The 22,230-nt window shown below is 38.4% G+C and overlaps 1 protein-coding gene across 1 annotated transcript in view; it reads left to right on the top strand.

Annotated features, from left to right (window-relative positions):
• Nucleotides 1-22,230, top strand: part of POU6F2 (POU class 6 homeobox 2) — a 316,318-nt gene that overhangs the window by 41,716 nt on the left and 252,372 nt on the right. Inside the window, exon 2 of the mRNA XM_009641557.2 lies at nucleotides 19,018-19,189. Coding sequence (XP_009639852.2) covers nucleotides 19,018-19,189 — 172 coding nt within the window. The remainder of the gene's footprint in view (nucleotides 1-19,017; nucleotides 19,190-22,230) is intronic.

Raw genomic sequence — 22,230 nt, 5'->3', positions numbered from 1 at the left:
TACACCTCTTATGCTAAGAGTCTATAAACTACTGGTGGTAGTATAGCTATCTTATGTCAAAACTCCATTCTACAGATTAAGATGATTACAACTTAATGCACTGTTTTGTGACTTGTGCTATTTGTTTCGTCAGACAAATCTTCTTCCCCTTTTACCTTTTAAATTAAACCTAAAATCAATGTTTCAGTTTTAAGAATTCCAAGTATGCAAAATTCTATATTAAGAAGGTAGGAAAATACTTAAATAACTTTGCATTTTTTAATTGTTAAACTGTAAGATACCTTACTGCATATTTCAACACTAAATATTTATCGCAATGACAGTTTATTCTCAGTCTAGGTCAAGAAGTAAAAATGCGCTTGTATTCATTTGGATAAATAAGCTACTTAGCCACCCCTCACTTACTGGAGCAAGGTGCAACCACAGAATGTATCTTACAGGTCAGGTTTTGTATCACAGTCACTAGTTGATAAGCAGCTCACTTTTCTTATCCTGCCTAATTCCTATGTACTCTAATGGTCTAAATGATCTCTCACGTTTTATTTCTGAGTTCGTTTGACTTGTTGAATGAAGTAAAAAGACAGGGAGTCCGCCTTTTGCCTTCCCTTTATAAACTGATATGTTCACCACGGAAGCCTGGAAAGCAAATGTATGAATGCCAGTACTGCTTCCTAGGGAGTTCTCAATCAACCCTGTCTCTTGGAAAACTCAGAAGACCTCCATGTCTCTTCCGGTTACTGTCCAAAACTAAATCTCAGACTGTCCTGAACATTTACATTTTTATAAAAGCTTCCCCCATCCTTATTACCATGCTGTTGTGGTTTGGTGGTTTTGTGGTTTATTTTTTTTAGGCCAATACTTTGCACCTTTGCAGCTTTGTGTGCATGTATTTAACTGTCCTGAAGAATGAGACTGGTGGTTCTAAACTAGAAAAACCTGCTTGAAGGCTATTCTGCATCAGATCCATGCTTGGCAACGGTGTGAACAGCACGTAAACTTCATGCCCTTGCAGAACTAAACTGCCCCATCAGTTATACGGCTTCCCAAAAACTGGAGTCTGCCATGTAGGCTGAAGGGAGGTCTTTGCTCTGCACCAATTCAAGATGATTTTGCTTGCTCTTGAGCTGCAGCCTACCTCTGGATGGCAGTACGGTCACTGTGAACAGGTCATAACTCCTCCAGCTTTCTGTTAGGAAGTACTTCTGGTAGATTTGTCTAATCTTCACCCATCCCCTGGTATGGTTTGCCTTTACCTTGAGCGCTCAAAATTTGGCACACAAGTGAAGCCTCAAGGCTGGAGTCTCCATGTGCAGATGAAGACCTACAGAAAATGTCCTTTTGAGCTGCATTGTTTTCAAGGTTTTGTGTCCCTTCCTTCAACTGAATCATCAGTTACAGCTGTTCAGCATTTTGAGGAACTTTTTTTTTTTTTTTTTTTTAAATTGGGTGTTATTACAGTACCTGATCTGAGTGCTCTCCAAAAATTGTTGAGAAAGTAGGAACTTCTCTCACACAGACTAGCTATACTCAGTTATAATGTGGTTTACTCACTGCTTATTTCTTTCGGTAGACTTAAGCCCTAACTTTTAAAATATTTTCACATTATATAAAGATATTCAGCATTGGTAATAAGTTTTCTTGAGCTATGAGAAAACTGGAGGCACATTAATCATAAGTGCAAAATTTCAGAGTGTATACTTTTCCCCCTGCCCCCATGAGCTGCAAATAGGAATTGTCTGACAAATTTTCCCCAAGCTTAGTGTAAGTTTTTCTCTTTGGTCTTCGGAATGTGTCTGGCTTCTTTCTTTTCTTGCAAATAAATGTTGCAAGCCAAAGCAATGGCATTTGAAGCAGTACAGGGAGCCAAAAATAGGACTTTTCCATAAAATTATATCATTGTCATGCTCATAGTTAAAGTGAGATTGTTTTCTAAATAACATCTATGCACATTATAGTTCTTTGTTAAAAGTATCATGTCAGTGTAAACATGTATGCGGAGCAAGCATACTAAGCAAAATCAGATTTTACTACTGTTATATCTGTGACAACAACTGGGAGACTAAAAGAGACTGCTGTGCATTATCATCAGCAACATTATAAACTGTGCTCCACTTTCTAGGCTGCCTTTGCAATTTCATTGCCTTAAATGAAGTGCTAAGTTACACTTGCAGAACCCTAGTGAAGGCAATAAGATGGGAATAGGTGTTACTGAGGTTATAACTTATTAATGATGTTAATATGGTATACGAGGCAGGAGGGAACCCACTTTGCTAGTGAGATCCTAGGTGAGTCTGTAGAAACAGCATTTAGAGGGAAACGCACCACACTTGGGAAAGACTTTTGGAGAGAAAATGAACAGAAACCCATATGTTCTCTCATTTTTGCTTTCATTGTCTGTGCAGCGTTTTATAATTTTTCACTGGATAATAGTGCAAAAAGTATTTCTTTGATTCGCAGCAAGTTTGAGGTGAAAGACCTTTGGTGATCTGGCTTAGAAGACACCATAATCGTGCATGATTGTGCATTTCAGTGTTAAGCATTTCTCTGTCCAGTAGAACTTCAAATATCACAAACAGAATAGTTTTTTTCTATTTGTCTTTTCAGGACCGTGTTTTAGTCTAAGCACTTGCTTTTCTGGTTGTTTTTCCCCCCCACACCCATAATGCCCATTATATGTGTTTTGATGTCATTTCCATCCTTTTATTCCTACTTAGCTCTGTGGTTACCTTTGAGCAATTTTTCCCCACTGTTGCATTCCAGCCTCACAAAATCTGATCATATAAGTGGTCCCATTGGTTCCAGTATGTATATTTAGTGCCGGGTTGCATGCTTGAAGGACCAGTTTATACCTTTCAGATATAGATAAATGACTATCATACCTTAAAGCCAAAATTTAACGACAGCATAAACATGGCTTTGTTTTCATCACAGCAGTTCAGTTCCTCTGTCACAAAAAATGTAACATACCTGGTTGGGCTTCTTGTAGTGCTTTTCAGTATGTTGTCATCTTTTTGTTAAAGACCCTTACAGATGTGTACAGACACTAGGTCATCTAGGAGAAAGAAATCCTATAGATGGAGTGACTGCACAGGGGGGTGACATGATGAGACCCCTGAAAAATGGGGTTTGAAGCCCAGTGTAAATGTTCATTTGTGTTGTCACTTCTTAGTGTCATGCATCTTTGTTTGGGGGTCTTCCAAATCCCTTTGATCTCATAGACACACAGTTCCTAACTACTTATGAAAGCATTACCTTACCTGTGTTAGTTGTTATGAGGGAGAGAGGTGGAAATTAAAGAATTTTCATTTAACAATTTCTCATCCTAAGAGTGCATTCATTCACTTTTTCTTTCCTGATGTCTATAAAAACAGAATAAAAGGTAGTGAAAGTCTGCAGCTAACAGTCTTCAGAAAACAAGCCCAGTAATTTGATCAACTGTTTGTACTGCTAGATCATCTGTCCTTCTACTCCTGTTACGACTTAATCTCAGTTGCTGTGCTGGAATAGGGCTGGGGAGTGATGTAGAGTTGGGAACAATTCTGAGTAAAGGATTGTGCATGTGGCAATGTGAGACTTCTAAGATCATAAGGGTTTTAAACTACTAGATAATGCAGATTTTGATGTGATAAAGTCCAGGGAATTCTACTTAAGCATGCAATTCATGTTAATGTACCCCGATCCCTGGTGAGTTGCTGATTAATCTAAGTGGGTTATAGCATAGGCCCTTAGTAGCTTTTCTTTAACCGATACATGGAAGAGAATTCAATGTTTCTTTGCATTTAATATATGATCCTAGAAAACAGAAAAGCAGTCCAGCTTTTTTTGACCATTGTGGATTTAGATTTTCTCTTTATTAACTTCTGTTCCATACAACACTTGGCCTTAGAATATAATGAAAGTGATATTCTGTGCTTAATCCTCATAGTCCTCTAAATCTGGCATTATTCTTTTTTCTTCTATTTCTTTTTTTTTTCTTCTTGAAGTATATTCTCTTCAGAGTTCAAGGCTTGTGGGTTTCTAGGCTTCCCACATCAAGAAGTAGTTTTGAGCCTAACACAAATGAAAGAAAGGGGTCAGTTCTGGGGCCAGTCTTGTTTAATATCTTTATCAATGATCTGGATGAGGGGATCGAGTGCATCCTCAGTAAGTTTGCAGGTGACACCAAGTTGGGTGGGAGTGTTGATCTGCTCAAGGGTAGGGAGGCTCTACAGAAGATGGGCCAGGGCCAACTGTATGAGGGTCAACAAGGCCAAGTGCCGGGTCCTGCACTTTGGTCACAACAACCCCATGCAATGCTACAGGCTTGGGGAAGAGTGGCTGGAGAGCTGTCTTGCAGAAAAGGACCTGGGCATGCTGGTTGACAGCCAGCTGAATATGAGCCAGCAGTGTGCCCAGGTGGCCAAAAAGGTCAACAGCACCCTGGCTTGTATCAGGAATAGTGTGGCCAGCAGGAGCAGGAAAGTCATCCTTCCCCTGTACTTGGCATTGGTGAGGCTGAACCTTGAATAGTGTGTTCAGTTTTGGGCCCCTCACTACAAGAAGGACATTGAGGTGCTGGAGCGTGTCCAGAGAAGGGCAATGACGCTGGTGAAAGGTCTAGAGCGCAAGTCTGATGAGGAGCAGCTGAGGGAACTGGGGTTGTTTAGCCTGGAAAAAAAGGAGGCTGAGGGGAGACCTCATTGCCCTCTACAACTGCCTGAAAGGAGGCTATAGTGAGGTGGGTGTTGGTCTTTTCTCCCAAGTAACAAGCGATGGGACAAGAGGAAATGACCTCAGGTTGCACCCAGGTGATGTTTGGATTGGATATTAGGAAAAAGTTCTTTACTGAAACAGTGGTCAAATATTGGAACAGGCTGCCCAGAGAGGTGGTGGAGTCACCATCCCTGGAGGGGTTCAAAAAATTGTGTAGACATGACACTTCAGGACATGGTTTAGTAGGCATGGTGGTGTTGGGTTGATGGTTGGACTTGATGATCTTAGAGGTTTTTTCCAACCTTAATGATTCTATGATTCTAAATTTGGTTTTGTGTGTTATGATTTGAAGCTGAAAGGTGAGCAGAAGAGGGAAGTTTGGGAACTTCTGGTAGAACTGTACAAATGGTATTATTTCTGTAGAAGTCACAGTTTCTCTTTTCTGCTAGAGTTTTGCATACTTGATAGGGAAGATCTGTGTGCATATCCTGGTGCTAGACAACTGATCCCATGTCCTAGCTAAGTATCTAGTCTGAGAATATTTAATGCTTTTACTATTTTGATTGAAAAGGTAAATCAATAGTTTGTGCAAGTGATTTGATTCTGTGTAGGAGCTGTTGGTCATCTTTTACTAATGATTCTGTATATAAGCGTGTGGGTGTATTACTTTACATTCTCTTGGAAACAAGCAAATACTTTGTGATAGCCACTTAAGTGGCGTTATTGTGCTCCCTACGAATATGCCCTACTTGTGAGCGCAAAAATGGTAGCATGTTCTTATGGAAAAAGAGCTTTTTCCAAAACCATTGTGGCTGCTATTGCAGTAATGGGATATCAAACAGGCAAAATTGTATGTGTTGTCAATGCCTACAATATAATTTCATTGACTTACAATGTTTAAAGTGAAGGCATGATGGTAAGCTTATATAAGGTGTCACATTGAAGTAATTGCCCACCAACTTGATTTTATGGCCAAAGAGAACATTTTAATATCCACATGAATTCTGAGGATGCTCTAGCCTGCGTGGAAACACAGAGATCAAAGGATGCGGTTAAGAGTTCAGATACTATACTGCTGAGAAATACTTAAATAACCCAAGAAATAAATGGATGCAGTAAATGTGGGTAAAAGTAAATGAGAAAGTTGATATAAATCTATGAATAATAATTTGGTATAAAATGCAAACAAGCAAGAAAGGGGATGCTTTAAGTCACTGGTTTTAATCACCCCAAAGGTAGCCAGCTTTGCTTATTTGGTATTTACCTAAGTCTCCTTGCTTACGCTTTCATTGTGCTAAGATTTCTGTTCAGCACTCTACAGGCTAGTGTGTTAGGTTTGAGTCAGGTGAGAGAAAGGCGCACGTGTTTGGCTGCAGAGGAAGCACGTGAGCTGAGACTGTCAGGCGTGCAAGTGGAGCAGAGTTCCCTGGCTATGTGCAATGGGAGCTCAAGGAATGTCACAGACATGCTGGTGCTCCACTCGTTTTCCTAAATTGTAGATCTGAATTGTTGTATTGCGGCTGGCTGGCTGGAGGTAACTTGCTTCATAGCAGCCTGTGTGGTGCTGTGTTTTGGATTTTGTGACTAAAATCGTGCTGATAACATGAGTGGTTTGGCTGTCGTGGAGCAGTGCTTGCACAATGTCTGTACTAGAGGTGGGCAAGAAGTCAAGAGAGGACACGGCCAGGACAGCTGACACCAACTGACCAAAGGCATATTCCATACCATATGATGTAGTGTTCAGCATTAAAATCTGGGGGCAAGAAGGAGGAAATGAGATGTTTGTGGTTATGGTGTTTGTCTTCTCACAAAACTGTTTTGCATACTGAGATCCTGCTGCCTTGGAATTGGTTGGACATCTGCCTGCCAATGGGAAGTAGTGGAAAAAATTCCTTTGTTTTGCTTGCACATGCATTTTATGCTTCCCCTATCAAACTGTTGTCTTCCTTCTACTTTCTCCCCATCCCATGGGAGAGGGGAGTGAGCGAGCAGCTGTGGGGGTGCTTGGCTGCTGGCTGGGGTCAACTCACCAAAACAGTGCAAATCTTCAGGAGGGAGCAACTGCTGTAACCACTTAAATCAGGAATAAATGTGCTGGAAGAAAATCTCAGTAGGTTAAGGACTAAGAACCATCTACTTGGAGTTTAAGGAGAGTTGTTTTGAATGTCATGTTAATAACTGCTTGGAAAGGGAATATTACTGAGGAAACAGCAGTGCTAGCTCCAGCTGTGGAAGGAAGGAAAAGGAACAAGGATAAGGCCTCATAGTAGCAGAGATGAGCTCTGCTCCGCTCCTGTTTTACTGGGCTTTACTTTCCTGTCTTCCTTCTCTGTAATGACAATCTGCTTTCCTAATTCTTCTTGAGATCTTCAGGCTGGGAGGATGGCGGGTATGCATTGTACCAGTAAGTAGCAAGAGAGTAAGGAAGAAGCATCTTTTGCTCCTAGAAGACCCTTTGAAGTTGCCCCAGTGTGGGTTTCCCAGGCATAACCAAGATCTGCAGCAGCTCTGTGAAATGCTTCGGAAGTGCCACCAGGTTAAGAAATGGAGGAGATGGATTTTTGTTGATGTAAGGATTAAATTGGTTAAGTATGCACAGCTTGATTATTTGTTCAACACATGAGAAAATGGTTATCTGTGGATATCAGAAGCAGGTAAATAGTCAAAGGAGTAGGTTGACAAAAGGAATAAATGGAAGTAGTGGGATAAAATTAAGAATAGGCCACTTTAAATACAGTGGAAAATGTCCTAACAGTAAATATCATTAAAATTTGATAAGCATTGTTTGAGGAAAGTGGGTTTTATGAAACTTTAAGTTAGATATTATTAAACCTTAGAAAAGCATAGATCAAGAAAGAGTTCAGTAGGGGCTCTGTGGGGATAGGGTAGATTACTTTGCACATTTTCACTGGAATGCTTAAAAGTCAAAATAGACACCTTTGCCTTGCTCTCTCTTTTGCAAATCGGTTGAACAGACTATAGAGATTAGGTGATTTGGTCAGCAAAGCATAGAGGTTTGGTGGCAAATCTGAGCCTCCAAGGTGCCAGCCCTCCTATTCTAACCACCTGGTGGCAAACTTCCTCTCCCACAAAGAAAAGGCTGGTTTTCCTTCAAAGAGGCATAACAGGGAGGGTGAAGGTGGTCTGAACACTGGTATGCTCTCACATCTGTACTTAGTATACTCAAGCCTACCGCAGGAAACCCAGGTGGCTCTTTGCCTTTGCATATGCAAACTGTAAACACACATAGCTTCTAGATTCACAAAACTAATGATAAATATGGACATAGGAATTAGCTTCTTCTTAACAGTAAAAAGCAAAGATGCTTTTTTCAAATCTATACATGCCAAACACACAATATTAATTTCCATTTAGAATGATGCATGAAAATAACTTAAAATGAAAAAATAATGCAAGATTGTGATCAAAACTCTTATTCTGCATTTTATTGCTTTATTTCTGTAATTTTTTTATCACTGTGAAGTTAACTAGTGGCTACTTTTATATTCATTTTTGGTATGTTTCCAAACAAATTTCATAATGGTATGTATATTTGTGCATGGGTTGTTCATACTTTGTGTAATCCTATGTATTGAAAAAATCTGCAAATTACGCCACGTCTCTATGTTTGTAGCAGGCTGAAAAGTAGTTTGAGACTGATAATATTATGAGATTGTTTATGTTGACCTACACTTTTTTTAAACAACTAAACTACATTTAAGGTTACCAGCTGAAGTTTTGTTATCGATTTCAGTGACAAGAAGATCAGGGCACTTTCATAGATCTCAGTGTTTTTTTCATGCAGAGAATGTGTTTGTCCCAGTTGAAGGAGATGGCAGCAATCCAAATGGCTTAATTGGGAAGAGAATCAGGACTGCTAAAAACTTTCTTATATATGTAATATATACACACGTATATGTGCATACTTTATATATGTATGTGATAAACAAAAACAGGATCTTTGGAAAGATTTTTCTGCTGTTAAAGCAGAAGGGAATCAATGGTGCTTGTGACTGTGTCCTCTAAGCAGAGCAGTGATAGTGACTCTCTAAGGGTGAAACCAAGCAGCCCCACGATGTTGGCCAGTTTGCAAATAACAGGTGCAAGCAACAAAGCGTTACTCTAGTTGCATGTTTTGTTTTACTCTCTGATCAGGTTTTCTGCCTTAAAATATATTTTCTTTAGAAGGACTTTCCGTAAGAAACAATAGGCAGCCAATGGCAAATCATTGCATGGCAACTTTTTTTGTTAAAAAGCAAACAAACAAACAAAGCCCCAACCCCCCCCCCCAAGCCAAAACATAAATCCACACCAAACAGTATCTAATAAAGAATAGAATTGTGCATTTAGGAAAGTACTAGCAGATCTGAGAAATGCTTCATTCATTGCTTATTGATAATCCAGTTACTGTAATTGCTGCTAAAATGATCAGTAAGTGTTACGCTGTTTTCCTATTGTAAGGCATTAAACAGAACAGCTCCTGTTACACTGCTCTGAATTGAAGTGATCCTCCTATATGTCCAACACATAATACTGTTACTGCCTCTGGTGTGTGACATCTCCTACCCTAGCATAATGTGGGAGTTTGTAAGTATATCTGCAGCTTCCAGCAGATTAAGGCCATTGACAAAAAGACAAAGCACCCTTTGGGCTTCAAGTTCTTAAAGAAAATCAAGTCCTTATGCAAACTGCATTAGAAGCATGAAGCTGTGTGATAGTTAAAGGCATGGTGAATTTGGAATACATTTAATGAGAAATTAATATATTGTGATCTACAGTGTGAAAAGAAAGATGTGGTTCCCAGGTGTTGATGAAGACCTGGCATGAAGAAAAGTAACCCTGAAGATCCTCTGTAATGATTAAAAAAAATTGCACTCATTTATCAATGGGAAAGGCTTGGAAAATATAAAAAGCATAACATTATTGGTCTGTAGTATTATTAAGTATGTTTAGCAGTTACAACAGCAGGTTTTGCTGTCAGATGAGCTCAACATAGGAGAAACATAGGAAAACTTAGGATTCTTACTCTTAACCTGGGAGCTGCACATTTTATGGCAGTGCACCTTCTAGTATCTGGAAAAAGAAAAGAACATTTTAGTCTGTGAGGCTCAGTTCAGGTGAAGCTTTCAGTTTCTTCAATAGATAGGCATTATTGCTATTTTATTCTATGCATAGACTAGATAAAACTGAGGGTCCACAGCTGGAAGTTATGGTATCAGTAGGAATGCCACAAGAGAAGTAATTTCCCATGCTTGTTACTAGAATTCAAGTATGCTATATTAAGGCAAGCACCATGAAGAGCACCTGTAAGAGCTGACTACCTTGTTTATCACATAATGTATAAAATCAAGATGGAGATGTCCCAAGTCTGGATTCAGGTTTTGGAAGCCTTCCTCCTTGTTTAGGAAGAAGAATTCAAGGCAGACCTTCTCATTTGCTTCAAGCTGACAAAGAACAATTTGAATTGAAATGAAGATTTTCCAGCAATTTTTGGTTGTGATATTCTGCTGAAATCCTGACTTGCCTGCTGTCTTTTTTGTTTAAGTATTATACCCTTAATTATAAAGGATTTTGAAATGTTCACAAAAAATATATACCCAATTTCCAAACTGGTCTGGGTTGTGACTGTGTATTATATTAGAAATTGCAACTGTTTTCAGAAGTGGCATTCAAACCAAGTGTTGAATGAATCTGGAATTAGATTAGATTATATTACTTTAAAAAAATCTTCAGCAAAAAGTTTTCAATAGAAAAGGTTGCTTCATTGCACTAAAACTGGTATGTCCTCATTTCAACAAATTTTCCTTTGAAGGTGTTACTTTGTGTGTCTTTGATGGAATTTCTGGTGAGAGCCAGAGAAGACCCACCCTGAAACCGAAAGTGACTTTCCTGATATGGCCAAGTCCATGGCGTCCTACAGACAGATCTTGATTTGGGTTTTCCTTGACTGAATGGAAGTAATTGAATTGACTGCTGAGCTAGGTTACTGTTTAACCCATGTTTAACCCATTTTCAAAAATTCTTGCAAATTCATTAACTTGAATTTTTGGCCTGTTCTTCGTCATGGAGAGCAGAAGGATTATGTTGATAAGGGGATGCTGTAGATTCTAGAAGAATCTTTTAACATATGTAGCAAGATCATCTGGAAAGAGAAGTCTTGTGCTTAAGGCCCCTTCAAAATAGAAATTGAGCAAATATATATATATATATATATATATATAAAGGCAAGTTATGGAACTAGCAGGCTCATGAAAGAGCACTCGTGAGGACAGTGCAATGGTTTGGTAAACAGGATTGTGTCTCCTTTAGGTGGTCAGTGTGGAAACTAAAACAAATCAATGTGAAATAATTTTCAGGGTGAATGAGAAATTTTTGTTCTGATAGCAAAGATCCTTTAGACAGCTACAATATATGTTTATTACATTAGGGTAGAATGGTATTTTTTTCCCTAAGAGTGATGAATACCTTTATAGAAATGTTTAATTGTTGTTTTTTTTTTATGGAAGACAATGTCTTCCTCTTCATAATGGAAATTTTTTCCAGTCTTCTGGTAAGTTGACCCCACAGTAGTATACAAGGTTTAGAAAATCCTAATTATTCTTACAGGCTTATAATTTTCTGGATGGTTTCTTATGTTTGACATGGCTCCCTGCAGAATAAAACTGACAGAGCAGTGGGAATCATCCATTACTCCTATGAAGAAAATGTGTTAACGTCTTACTTCTGATAGGCACCATCTTCTAATTTCAGATTTAATAGATCTCCTACGTCATCTTCTTCTTTTGGGAGACCAGATGGCAGAAGAGTAGGAGATCTCTTGATTTGATGATCTTAAAGGTCTTTACTAACTTAAATGATTCTATGAAATGAGCGGGAAAGTCTCCTGAAGGCTTATTCCACCATGGTCGCCCCAGTAAAAAAGGTTCCTGTCTGTTGTGCCTTTGTCCTGTCATGATCTGTAGGGTCTGATTTTCTGGTTTGTCAAGAACGGCGTAGGCTTTTGTGTGGCTGCAGTGATCTTTAACTAGAAGAAGGCTGCTTTCTCTTGCTGCTCTCAAGGCTTGTTATTTCTCCTGGTGGCTGTGTGCTGTTATCTACCATGTGTTTTGAGGAGCATGGTAGCTTCCCAGAATAGTAGCTTCTCTGGCTCTTGACCTCTGTATGCATACAAACTTCTGGTATGTGTCCACGGATGAACAAGCTCCTTTCCAGCAAGCCAGAATGTCATTTAAATGGGTAATCATTATAATCGAGCCAAGGCCAAAATTATCCTATTTAATAGAGAAAGCTTTATATAGCTTCACTCTGTACTTGGTAGAAAACTCTGAAGATGAAATGGTTTGCAACAGGAAGAGCAGAATGACTCTTAAATCAGATTAATAATTGGATCCAGAGGCATTAAGGTCAACTCCAAGAGTCGAAAGCAACGTTTAGAGTAAAGCTTCTTTGCTGTATGTACTCTGGTATTAGTGATTCCTAAGTGTCATGTGGGCCAGGAAAAACACAAAGTCTGGATTCATACATGTGAGTGTCTCTTTCCCAGCCAGTTCCAGAAATGGCTTTTCTGGACCAGAGATGCAGCAGCCTCCTACAATGGCATAGTTGTTTCTCACTTTTTCTGTAGTGAAACTAACATCCTTTGCCTTTTTTCCCTGTTTGAAGCATGCAGCATGACTTCTAGGGTACTTTTGGAGTAATAAACCCAAGGTAACTATAAAATAAGTGGTTACCTAGCCATTTACTACTGTGCAGCTGCTGTGTGCATATTCCCACCCTGCAGCCCCTAGTCAGCATTTTGCAAAGCAACCTGACTAACGAATTGACTGGGACTTCTCCTGTGAACCTTGCAGGTGGTTCTCAATAGGTGTAAGAAATATGTGAAACATTTTCATTAGGGAAAATAGTTCAGGGGGGAACTATATTTAGTGAGGGATTTTTTCTGGTATGATTTGAAAACTTCGTAGTATCTCAATCTTGACACAGCAAGTCAGGCGACATTGCCACATAAAATTTAGTTTAAAAAAAAAAAAGTTTAATTCAATTTTAAGATTCCTAAACCTACAATTAAAACTTCCATGAGTTTCTGAAAAAAACTTTTTCTGTCAGAAGCTATATTATAATAACCAGCACTAAGTATTTCAATTTCCAGAGGACTTAAAATTAAGTAAATAAATGAAGGAGACCATCCTAGCATTACTGCTTAACCTGACAGGAATATTTAAATGAAAGAAAGCACCACGGGCAGTGACCATCTCTCTAACTTTCCAAATTAAGTTGTTAATTAAAGTTCAGTACTGTTAGTAATGTGAGTATAATTAGGCACTGGTTAGTTACCTATGTCATTTTTAACTAGAAAATGCTCCTTTTTAACTGCCACCTGGACACTAGATGTAAAGATGAGTATTACTGGAAAAATACAATGTCCAAAGTCACACTAGTATTGAGAAAATGGAGAAGTAAAGAACTGTCTTTTCTGCTACGGAAATTTTCATGAGGAGGATAAATACCATTCTAGCTGAAGAAAAGTGGAGACTGGTTTGGGTGATAATATTCATTATATAAGAAGAGAGAAGATCTGGGGATATATCAGCTTTTTGCTGTAAGAGGAAGGAGAGGCAATACTGAAGATTTAGTAAGTTAAATATAGGTAATATAAGTAAATATGTAATGCAGTAAGTGGAAGTACAAGATCAAAGTGGTGAAGGGAGATCAATGATCATATATCAGCAGTCTTGTTTGTTTCTTCAAAGGATGGTGGTACAGGTGGTTGTGAAGAAAATGAGAAGATTTTTCTCTGTAACTTTCTGCAGAAGTGACAGCCAGCAGGTAGCAATGGTCAGAGGCTAACAGGGGACAAAACGTTGATCCAAGATAGTTTGCATAAACCATACTACAGATAGATGGGGGTGGAAATATCAGCACATCAGTGACAGCAAGTAAAACAGTGTTTAAAGAAAGAATCAAAGAAGGTTGTCCATGAGAAATCATTATTTATGGAAAAAAAATCAAATACCTCTACAACCAGTAAGGTGAAGGAAGAATGACTAGTTTCCAAGAAGAACGTGATCCTAAATTTCACTGGTACTTGACACAAAATAAATCAAATCCTTTTCCCCAGTAGAGCCTTTCTAATGTATTCCTCACTCAAAAACTATAAGCTAAGTTATGTCTTAGAATAGCTTTATCCAAGGTTATGATGATGCTCTGTCTTGATTAAAAAATTTTAAAAAGCTGGTGTTGTCATTAGAACAATGTATGAACAGTGTAAATTTTGTGTTTATTTGTAGTATAATTGGAGCGTTTACTCAAACATATGCACTGTCTATGTCCCAAATGGAAGTCTGTGCAAGATCAGAATCCTAGAGGGGAGGCATGATTTATTTCCTGTTTTGAAAAAAATCAGAAAATTAATTTCAAGTACTTCTAAGTCAGAGGAATAAAGTCTGTGCAAAGTAATTTCAAACTAAGGGCAAAATAAAAAGAAAAACAAAGTACCTTACTTTTTTTCCTAATTAAAGTAAGTAAATTCAGACCAACAATTTTTATGGTGCAGAAAGTACAAAATTTAGACCAGTGGCTAAATCAGTTCATGAAGCCTTTATAAAGCCCTATCATTACCCAAGTCCTACATTAAGGATAAAAGTAGTTTGTTCTCCCACTTTTAGATTTCTGCCTAGGGCATGTTTCACACAAAACCCATATAGTTTCCTTTAAAAGCTGTCTTTGATTACTAAATAGTTTTGCTTAGAAACTGCACCTTTACCCCTAAAGTGCAGAGGCAAAGCTTTTAACACAGTGATACATGTTCTCCTGTACTTCGTACAGTGCTGCAGTTAAGAAGAAGGTAAAGGGTTTGGCTTTTAAAAGAGGGTGTGTAACCAGAACTGTAATCTGCATTTGCAAATCCACGTGATTTTTACTGTTAAATTAAGCCCAACATCTTGTTTAAGTCGTCAGGGAGTGGTAGAGCTGAACAGAGGTGTAGCAGGTATTGCAGCTGAATTACAGGAGCTATAAGCCACCCTTAAGGGAGACACACAGCAGGGAGGACCACTCGCTGCACAAAACTGTCAACGAAATCTCACAGAAAACAGGCAAGTCTGGAAATACTACCGCTAGTTGGACAAGAAATAGATGACAAGTTCTATGAGTATCGGCAAGAGCTGCGTGTAAAATTTGTCACTACATGTGTGGTATATACCGGTATATTCTGAAAAAGAGGACTACAATTCCTTGGTTCTCACGTAACTAGATCTTTGCTCTTACGGTTATAATGCCATCTGAAATTCTGAAACATTATGCCCCTTTTTTCATCTTGCTGATTTTTATGCATTCTTAGACTTCCAATTTTGTATATAAAAAGCTAAAACTTCAGTGCGGCTGTTAGTCAATGGAAGATCCTGTGTTACACTGCAAAGTGTAACCAGACCTTTAACACCTTCCCAAAAAGCAAACAATGAGCCTCAAGCCCACAGACATCCAGGGCAGGGAGGAGAACAGGTCCTGATGGGACTATCTGCAAAAGATGCATGTGCAATGGCTTGCCTGCATGCATCCTCCCCAGTGCCATGGGTCCTCTCCGGGATGGACTTTGTAGGTGGGCAGAGGAGGAGAAGAAGGCTGCTAGGCCTGCAGCTGGCATAGCAACTACTCCAGAGTTTTTTAGGGAGGCCCTTGGGAAATATAGGAACAATCCATCTGGTCCGAAAGGGATTTTGCAGACTAGGCCACTTGCTGCACCCTGGGATTAGAATTTATCGTGATTTTTGTAAAAATAATAGTTTTTAATCACGCATAAGCCACTGCAAGAAGAGGCACATTCTTAAGTACCAAAAGCAATTGAAGGCCTGGAGACAACCTGAAGTTAAAAAATGTCTATTTTTTATAAATGTGTTTTTGAAGGAAACAAACCTCCCCTCAACCCATCATCTAAGTGATTTATTTAGTCTTCATGTAGACTAGAATTTTAGACAGTATCTAATCTGGCTGCTTATAGAGAAAGTTGTCACTCATTCACCACCTGACAGAGAGAGCTACCCTGGGGGTTAACTACAGGTTCTGGTACCATCTGAGGGAAGGGGCAACAGTTTATATCACTTCAGTTTTTATAGTCCTTGGCTCTGTGCTGGCAAAGCTGTTTTAAATTCACTGCTAGGAGTTTGCTCAGCCATGTGAGCAACAGTGTTGATGCTTACTGCGGTGCAGGTCTCAGTGGTATCTCCCAGCAATGAGTTCCACAGGTTTTCACCACTTACTGTTTGGAAAAGTATCTTTTATTATTATTAGATTTACGACTCTTCCCTCTCAGTGGAGGCCCCTTTTCTCCTCAGATGAGGTAGGGTGAGTAGTTCCTGATCTACGTTTTCTCCCTGCCATTTATGATTTTGTGTGCTTTGATCATGCTCGTTCTTATTCACTGTTTTCTGTAAACATTCCCAATCCTTTCAATCTCTTTATCATTCTTACTGCACATCTCTTTCTGACGTATCTTTCTTAGATGGGCTAACCAGAAATGAACAAAGTACTCCAGATGAGGCCGAATTATTGATGTACATAACAGGTAAAATCTTGGCCCTGTTGAAGTTGCTGGGAATTCACTAACATCTAAGGGCTGAGGTTTCTCCCAGTGCTGTCACATTTCCTACATTATTCTTCCTCCCATTTTTCATATATTCAACTTCAAAATTTGGCAGCTGAGACTTTAATCTAGAATCCTACTGATTCAGCAACCTCCATTAAATTGCTGTTAGTCTTCAGATTAGCAGTGTAGCTCTGTGGACAGGATTAGCTCCCTCCCCAAAATACTTTGATGAAAAGGGTCAAATTTTGTCCTGATTCACATTTGTTACGGAACCACTCTTGATGTTAGTTTTGAAAGCTGAAACTGCGGGCAGCAGCCCAGACTTGGAAACAATGCTGTTTGTGTTCACAGTGACCTTTAGCTGCAAAATCTGCTAAAATACATTATTTAGTATATGAAAGCAAACAAACAAAATTTTTGCCTCGGTAAATGACTGTCCATAATGCAATATGAATATGAGGCAAAACAAGTCAGAGGTTTTTTTACAGCATCTGCAAAAGAAATCTGTTAACTTTTGTTTCCTCCCCAGAAACATCTAAGCAAGGCTCAGATTGTTGCTGGCTAATAAATACAGTAAATGAAATGTTAATAAATCACCGGCAATTTAGCCTGACAATAACATGGATTGACCACATTGATTAAATTGATTATGTTTCATATATTTACAATATGTAGACACAAGCCTAATTTATTTTCTGAAGAGTTCAAGGTAGGTATCACTGGTTTAAAAAAAAAGGGAGGGGGGCAAAACAAAACAATGGAGTAATGTTTGTGGTTGCTATCTGCAATAATCTAATGCTGACAGAGAGCAGTATTTTATTTAGTAATTAACAGTGTAAAGGGGAGAGAAGCTGTCATGTTGGTTCTTAAGCTGGGGAATGTGATGAAAGATGATATCTGCGATCTCATCCTTTCCACTTGTTTAGGATTGTCAGGATGAGAAATGTCAGCATTATGAAAGCTCAGCTCTGCTCTTGATATGATAAAACCCTTCAAAAGCCAGTCTTTCTCTCCCTCTCCCCTCTCCTTTCTCCCTCTCCCTCTCGCACTTGCTTTTTTATTTATCCTGTTTTGTTAGATGGCAGAAATATAATTCTTTTCTTTCTTCCTATTATAAGCCACCATTTTTGTTTTATTATATGTTTCACAACCCCTAATGCCCCACTGAAAATTACCTTGTTAAATGACAGTGTTTCAAAGCCATGAATCCTTTCCACCATTCCCTCAGAGGTTTGAAACAGTCAACAGACTGTAAAGAATAAATAATAAAAAAGTATTGATTATTTTGATGACTGTGAGATTCAATTAAGTATTAATTTTGCCCTCCAGTGGACCTATCAAGGTATTCAAAAGGGAGGATTCGGCTCAGCTAAATGCGTGCTGAGTGCTTCAGCCTTAAATAGGGAGAAAATGTGTTTACCTACAGTATTTGAAGAGGAGTGCATTGATGCACAGAGTCCAATATTTAAGTGCTGTGCAAATTAAGCCCTGGTGACAGTGACATTGTTTTCAGCGATATGAGTATTGACTAAAGAAGTGCATTTGATGACAGCTTAAACTATTTGTATTGATTAACATTTTCATAGATTATCATGTGTCATATCAAATTCACTTTTCAGACATGAATACATTAAAAAACCCATAGGCAAACATCAACCAATGTGAGGACGGGACAGAGGGAACATGCTAACCAACCTACTTGCTCGCTGGTCACCTGTTCTCTGCATAAGAACCATTTAGGCATGAACTTTGCAATAAATAGCTGCCAGAGAGCGCAACAAGGTCACTTGTTCCTCTCCTTTTTTTTTAGTTTTTTTTTTTTTACTCTGATTTCCGTGCTGTCATGATATTATGCCTATTAGTTTGCAAACGGAATAATAGTGTGTGCTTGGAAATAATGCCTGACCCCCAAATGTCCTCAATGAGCAGAAGATAAAACAGATCCAAACCATCAAGAAAAAATTTAAATGTATACATATGTGTAATGTTTTATGGGGGATATAATGTTGCAAGCACAAGAATAATTGCAAACTCTTTGTGTAAGTATCTTCCCTAATTTTATCTTCTAAAAAATGGTTTCTGTGTTTTTTATTTTCAAAAGAAAAATGTGTGTTTGTGTGTGTTTATTGGACTTTTGGAGCATAGCATCCCAAAGACAGGAATAGTTAGAAGAAATCTGTATCTCTGTTGAATGTATGTAATGAAATGGCTATTTGTTGCTGTGTATTTTCATAGAAATGCTGGAATGCTAGAAACTGTGTATTTGATTTTGTTAATGTTGTACAGCTGAGGATGCCTCTTTAAATCACTATGGAGCGCTCACAGGGTGCTCCTCTTCTGTGGCGTTGGAGCATACAGGAATTTCTTTTCTTGCTACGTTAAGGACAGGGTGAGGTGTAAAAACATACACACAAAAAAAAGCACATCCCACAATTAAAGCTGTGTTGGTTATGTTGCTTTCATAGAAGTTTTTCTCCAAAGCATCCTGAATCTCTCACATGCTAGTTGAGCTTTAATAGGGTGGGGAGTAATGGAAAACTCATTGGATCTGTAATAGCTCTTCACTTGACTGCAGCCAGCAATAACAGCAGGAGCAGCCAGAGATAAGAGAGAGAGAGAGAGTGTGTGTGTGTGTATGTGCGAGAGAGAGAGGGAGTGGAAGAGAGTATACGCACACCAAAGCTGCCACTTTTTTTTTCCCCCTCACTCTTTTTTTTTTTTTTTTTTTCCCCCCCCCATCCTAGGATCCAATGATAGCTGGACAAGTCAGTAAGCCCTTGCTGTCACTGCGGAGTGAAATGAATGCAGAGTTGAGAGGTGAGGACAAGGCAGCTACTTCAGACAACGAGCTGAATGAGCCCCTGCTTGCGCCTGTGGAATCAAATGACAGCGAGGACACTCCCAGCAAGCTCTTCGGTAAGTCTGTCTAGGTATTTCATTTCACTGCTACCATGTTGTCCGGAAGAGCAATCTCCCCCCTTCTCTTTTTTTTTTTTTTTTTTTTTTTTTTTTTTTTTGTTCGCTCAATTTTCTTGTAAGTACGAAGGAGTAGCTTGGAGCATGCAGGCGTACAGCCCTCTGCTGCCATTGCAACTGGTTACCAGAATGACAGCGTCAGTCCTGAAAACTTTTGTCAACAATGAACTTATTTATGCAAGTTGCAGACATTTTATGTTTACTTTTGATCCATGGTCTCTAATATAAAAAAAAAATAGAGGGGGGGATCATTTTCTTGGAGTAGTTCGTTAACAATTATTGCGTTAGGTGCTGATGTGTCTCATATGCTACCAGCTTTGTCTAAGGCTGGATTAAATGGAAAAGTTACCCTTTAATATGGTAAAGGTAAAGCTGGCTGAAGAGAGCTGAAACATTCCCATAGAAAATGCTCTGTTCTGAGTAAACAAAGGCTACTGAGGGTAGTGCACATGGAGCTAATGTTTTTGGAATTTAAATTAGAAATTAAATATTTCTTCTAAAGCCTGTGCAAGGAGAAATTACCTTTTGAATTTTTATTTATTTTTAAATAGTCTAAATTGTGCCAGATAAGTGTAACCTTTCACAATCAAAACAAAAGCAGCAAGAGTGGCACTCCAACACAGACATCTGTCATTCAAACGGATGACACCCTGTAAGCCAACTCAAGCAACTCTGATCTCTAATCAGAAAAGGGAGCAGAGTTGTTGAGGCGCGTGCTTGAGTGATAGATGTTGATAGATGTCTGAGTTGGAGCAGCACTATATGGTACATAGTGACATTTTGGGTTTAGAGGGACTGCTCTCCTGAAGGAGTTCCTTTTAATTATTTCAATTTGTGACTTGAGACAAACCTTAATAGAAACGGAGAATTTCCTTATTTTACGTGATCCTATAGGTGGAAGTTGAAGGGAAAAAGATCTTGTTTAAAGGGAATGCAGCTTTAAGGAAGAGAGGGCGAGAACCCATTTTCTGAGATTCAAGTTTTGATTTCATAATCTGTAAGGAAATCTGTAGCTGTGTTCAGATTTCAGTATTCCAGCTACAGTAAGAGCTGCAAGATTTATTTAAACAAAAGAATACATGCAGTTTTCTTTCAAAATGTTCTTTACTCCTTATTAAAACATACAGCACAAAATGTTTTACTAAACAACTTCACTACAGATATGGGAAAATAATAATAATTAAAAAATCATAAAATTTAATTTCTGGATTACAGTAATGACCATCACTGAACATCACATCCATTTTTAAGAACCCTCTTAGTAATCTTTGTTTCCATGGAAAGCATAATTTCCATTAGCAGTTAGAATGTTCAGAAAGCATATAATAATTGTTTTAGTCCATTTCATCCAGGAAAGAATTGTAATGTCTAAAATTCAGAGGGCTATTAGTTGTCTAGAGTAGTATAAATATCTTCAGCTGTGTTTATGCATTTTATTCTCCCAAATGTTTAGGGTGCATCTATTAAATAGAGCAAGACATATACAAAACAAAAAACGGACTTTTAATTTGAGGGTAGTGAAATGTCTGTTTGTTTGCTTTTAGGTCAGGCAAGTCTTGCAATAAAAAGCAGGATATTTTTTGAGCTATTGTCATTTGGATGCTCTACAGTGATAGTGAAATATACACAGACACTTTCATTAGAGTTGCCGTGTGGGATATAGAAATGATGTGCAACAATATCTTGTCTCCTTCTGAACTGCAAACGTAATTTACGTCCCTGAAAGCACTAATGAAATTGCTACAAATTAATATATTGTGCTGTTTCTATTGGTGAGTGTTAAGATATTTGCTAGCCTGATTCTTACACTGCTAAAAAGATGTTCCCAAGCAAACAAAAGTAGGTGAAATAGTTCAACTGCCTCAGTGTGAACTTATGTACCATTTATTGAGGTTGTGTTACAATTATGACAGATACTACAGATCTTTTAGCAGCAGCCCTTGTCAGTTAATTTTGGTAACTTTGAGAACATAAAAGAAAGGACAGTGGGGCTATTTTGACACATTTGAGGACGAATCTGAGCAAATTTAAAACAAAGATGTTTAGCCTTTATATCACAGATGCATCCCTTAAGATAGATTTGCAGTAAACATTTAAAATAATTAAGCGTAGTTTTGTTTAAAGCTTTGATACATAAATATGGAGCATTATTCTATAGCTGTTTCTCTTTGTTTAATGTTAAGAATAGCATGTTAGGAATGCGTACTTTGGGCCTTTCTTTGCAGTCTCTGAAATTAAATTATTTGTGGACTTACTGATATGTGATGGCATAGAGATTGACAGTTTTCTTTTCCAACTTTCTTTTATGTGATCAGAGATAATAATTTTCTTTTTACAGTATAACATTTAATATATGCTCTGTGAAAATTGGCCCAAAACCTGTTAAGCAGGAGAGGGAGGAGCATTTTGGAAAGTCATGGGGAGGACACAGGTCCATAGAGAAGAAAGTTTTTCTACACTGCTGCTTTCACAGTTTTTGAAAAATTTGTGGAAATCCTGTACTGATTTAGTTGGAATGAATGACCAGCATTTGAGTGTCTTGTTGATGCTGGCAATATTTCGTGAGTCTTATTTTCATATAGATGAACAGAGTTGAATGATTAGATGCAAAGAGCTTTCTTCTGTCTCACCGGACACATTCTGCTTAGCTTCTTTTGATGGATTCGTTTATTTCTGCAAGGACCTGTATTGCTCACCTGTACCTTTTCCGAAAACCCACCTCCTTTTTCTCAAACTTCCTTGTTTCAGTATTTCACTGCATACCATAGAAGCACTGGGGATTTATTTTTTGTTTTGGAGGCAGATAGCACAATTAATTGTAAAAATGGCACCTCTTCAACAACAGTCCCTGCTGCAGGTGAGGAGAGGGCAGGAGTACAATTAATCGTTATTGGTTTTGACTTAGGAAGATATGCAGTAAACTTTTGTTTCTCTTCTGAGTGTCTTGCTATCAGTGACAAAGCAGGTGAATGCTGCAGGTC

The sequence above is a fragment of the Egretta garzetta genome, unplaced genomic scaffold (assembly GCF_000687185.1).
Source record: "Egretta garzetta isolate BGI_Z169 unplaced genomic scaffold, ASM68718v1 scaffold127, whole genome shotgun sequence".
Taxonomy (NCBI): Eukaryota; Metazoa; Chordata; class Aves; order Pelecaniformes; family Ardeidae; genus Egretta; species Egretta garzetta.
This window is presented reverse-complemented; position numbering and strand designations above follow the sequence as displayed.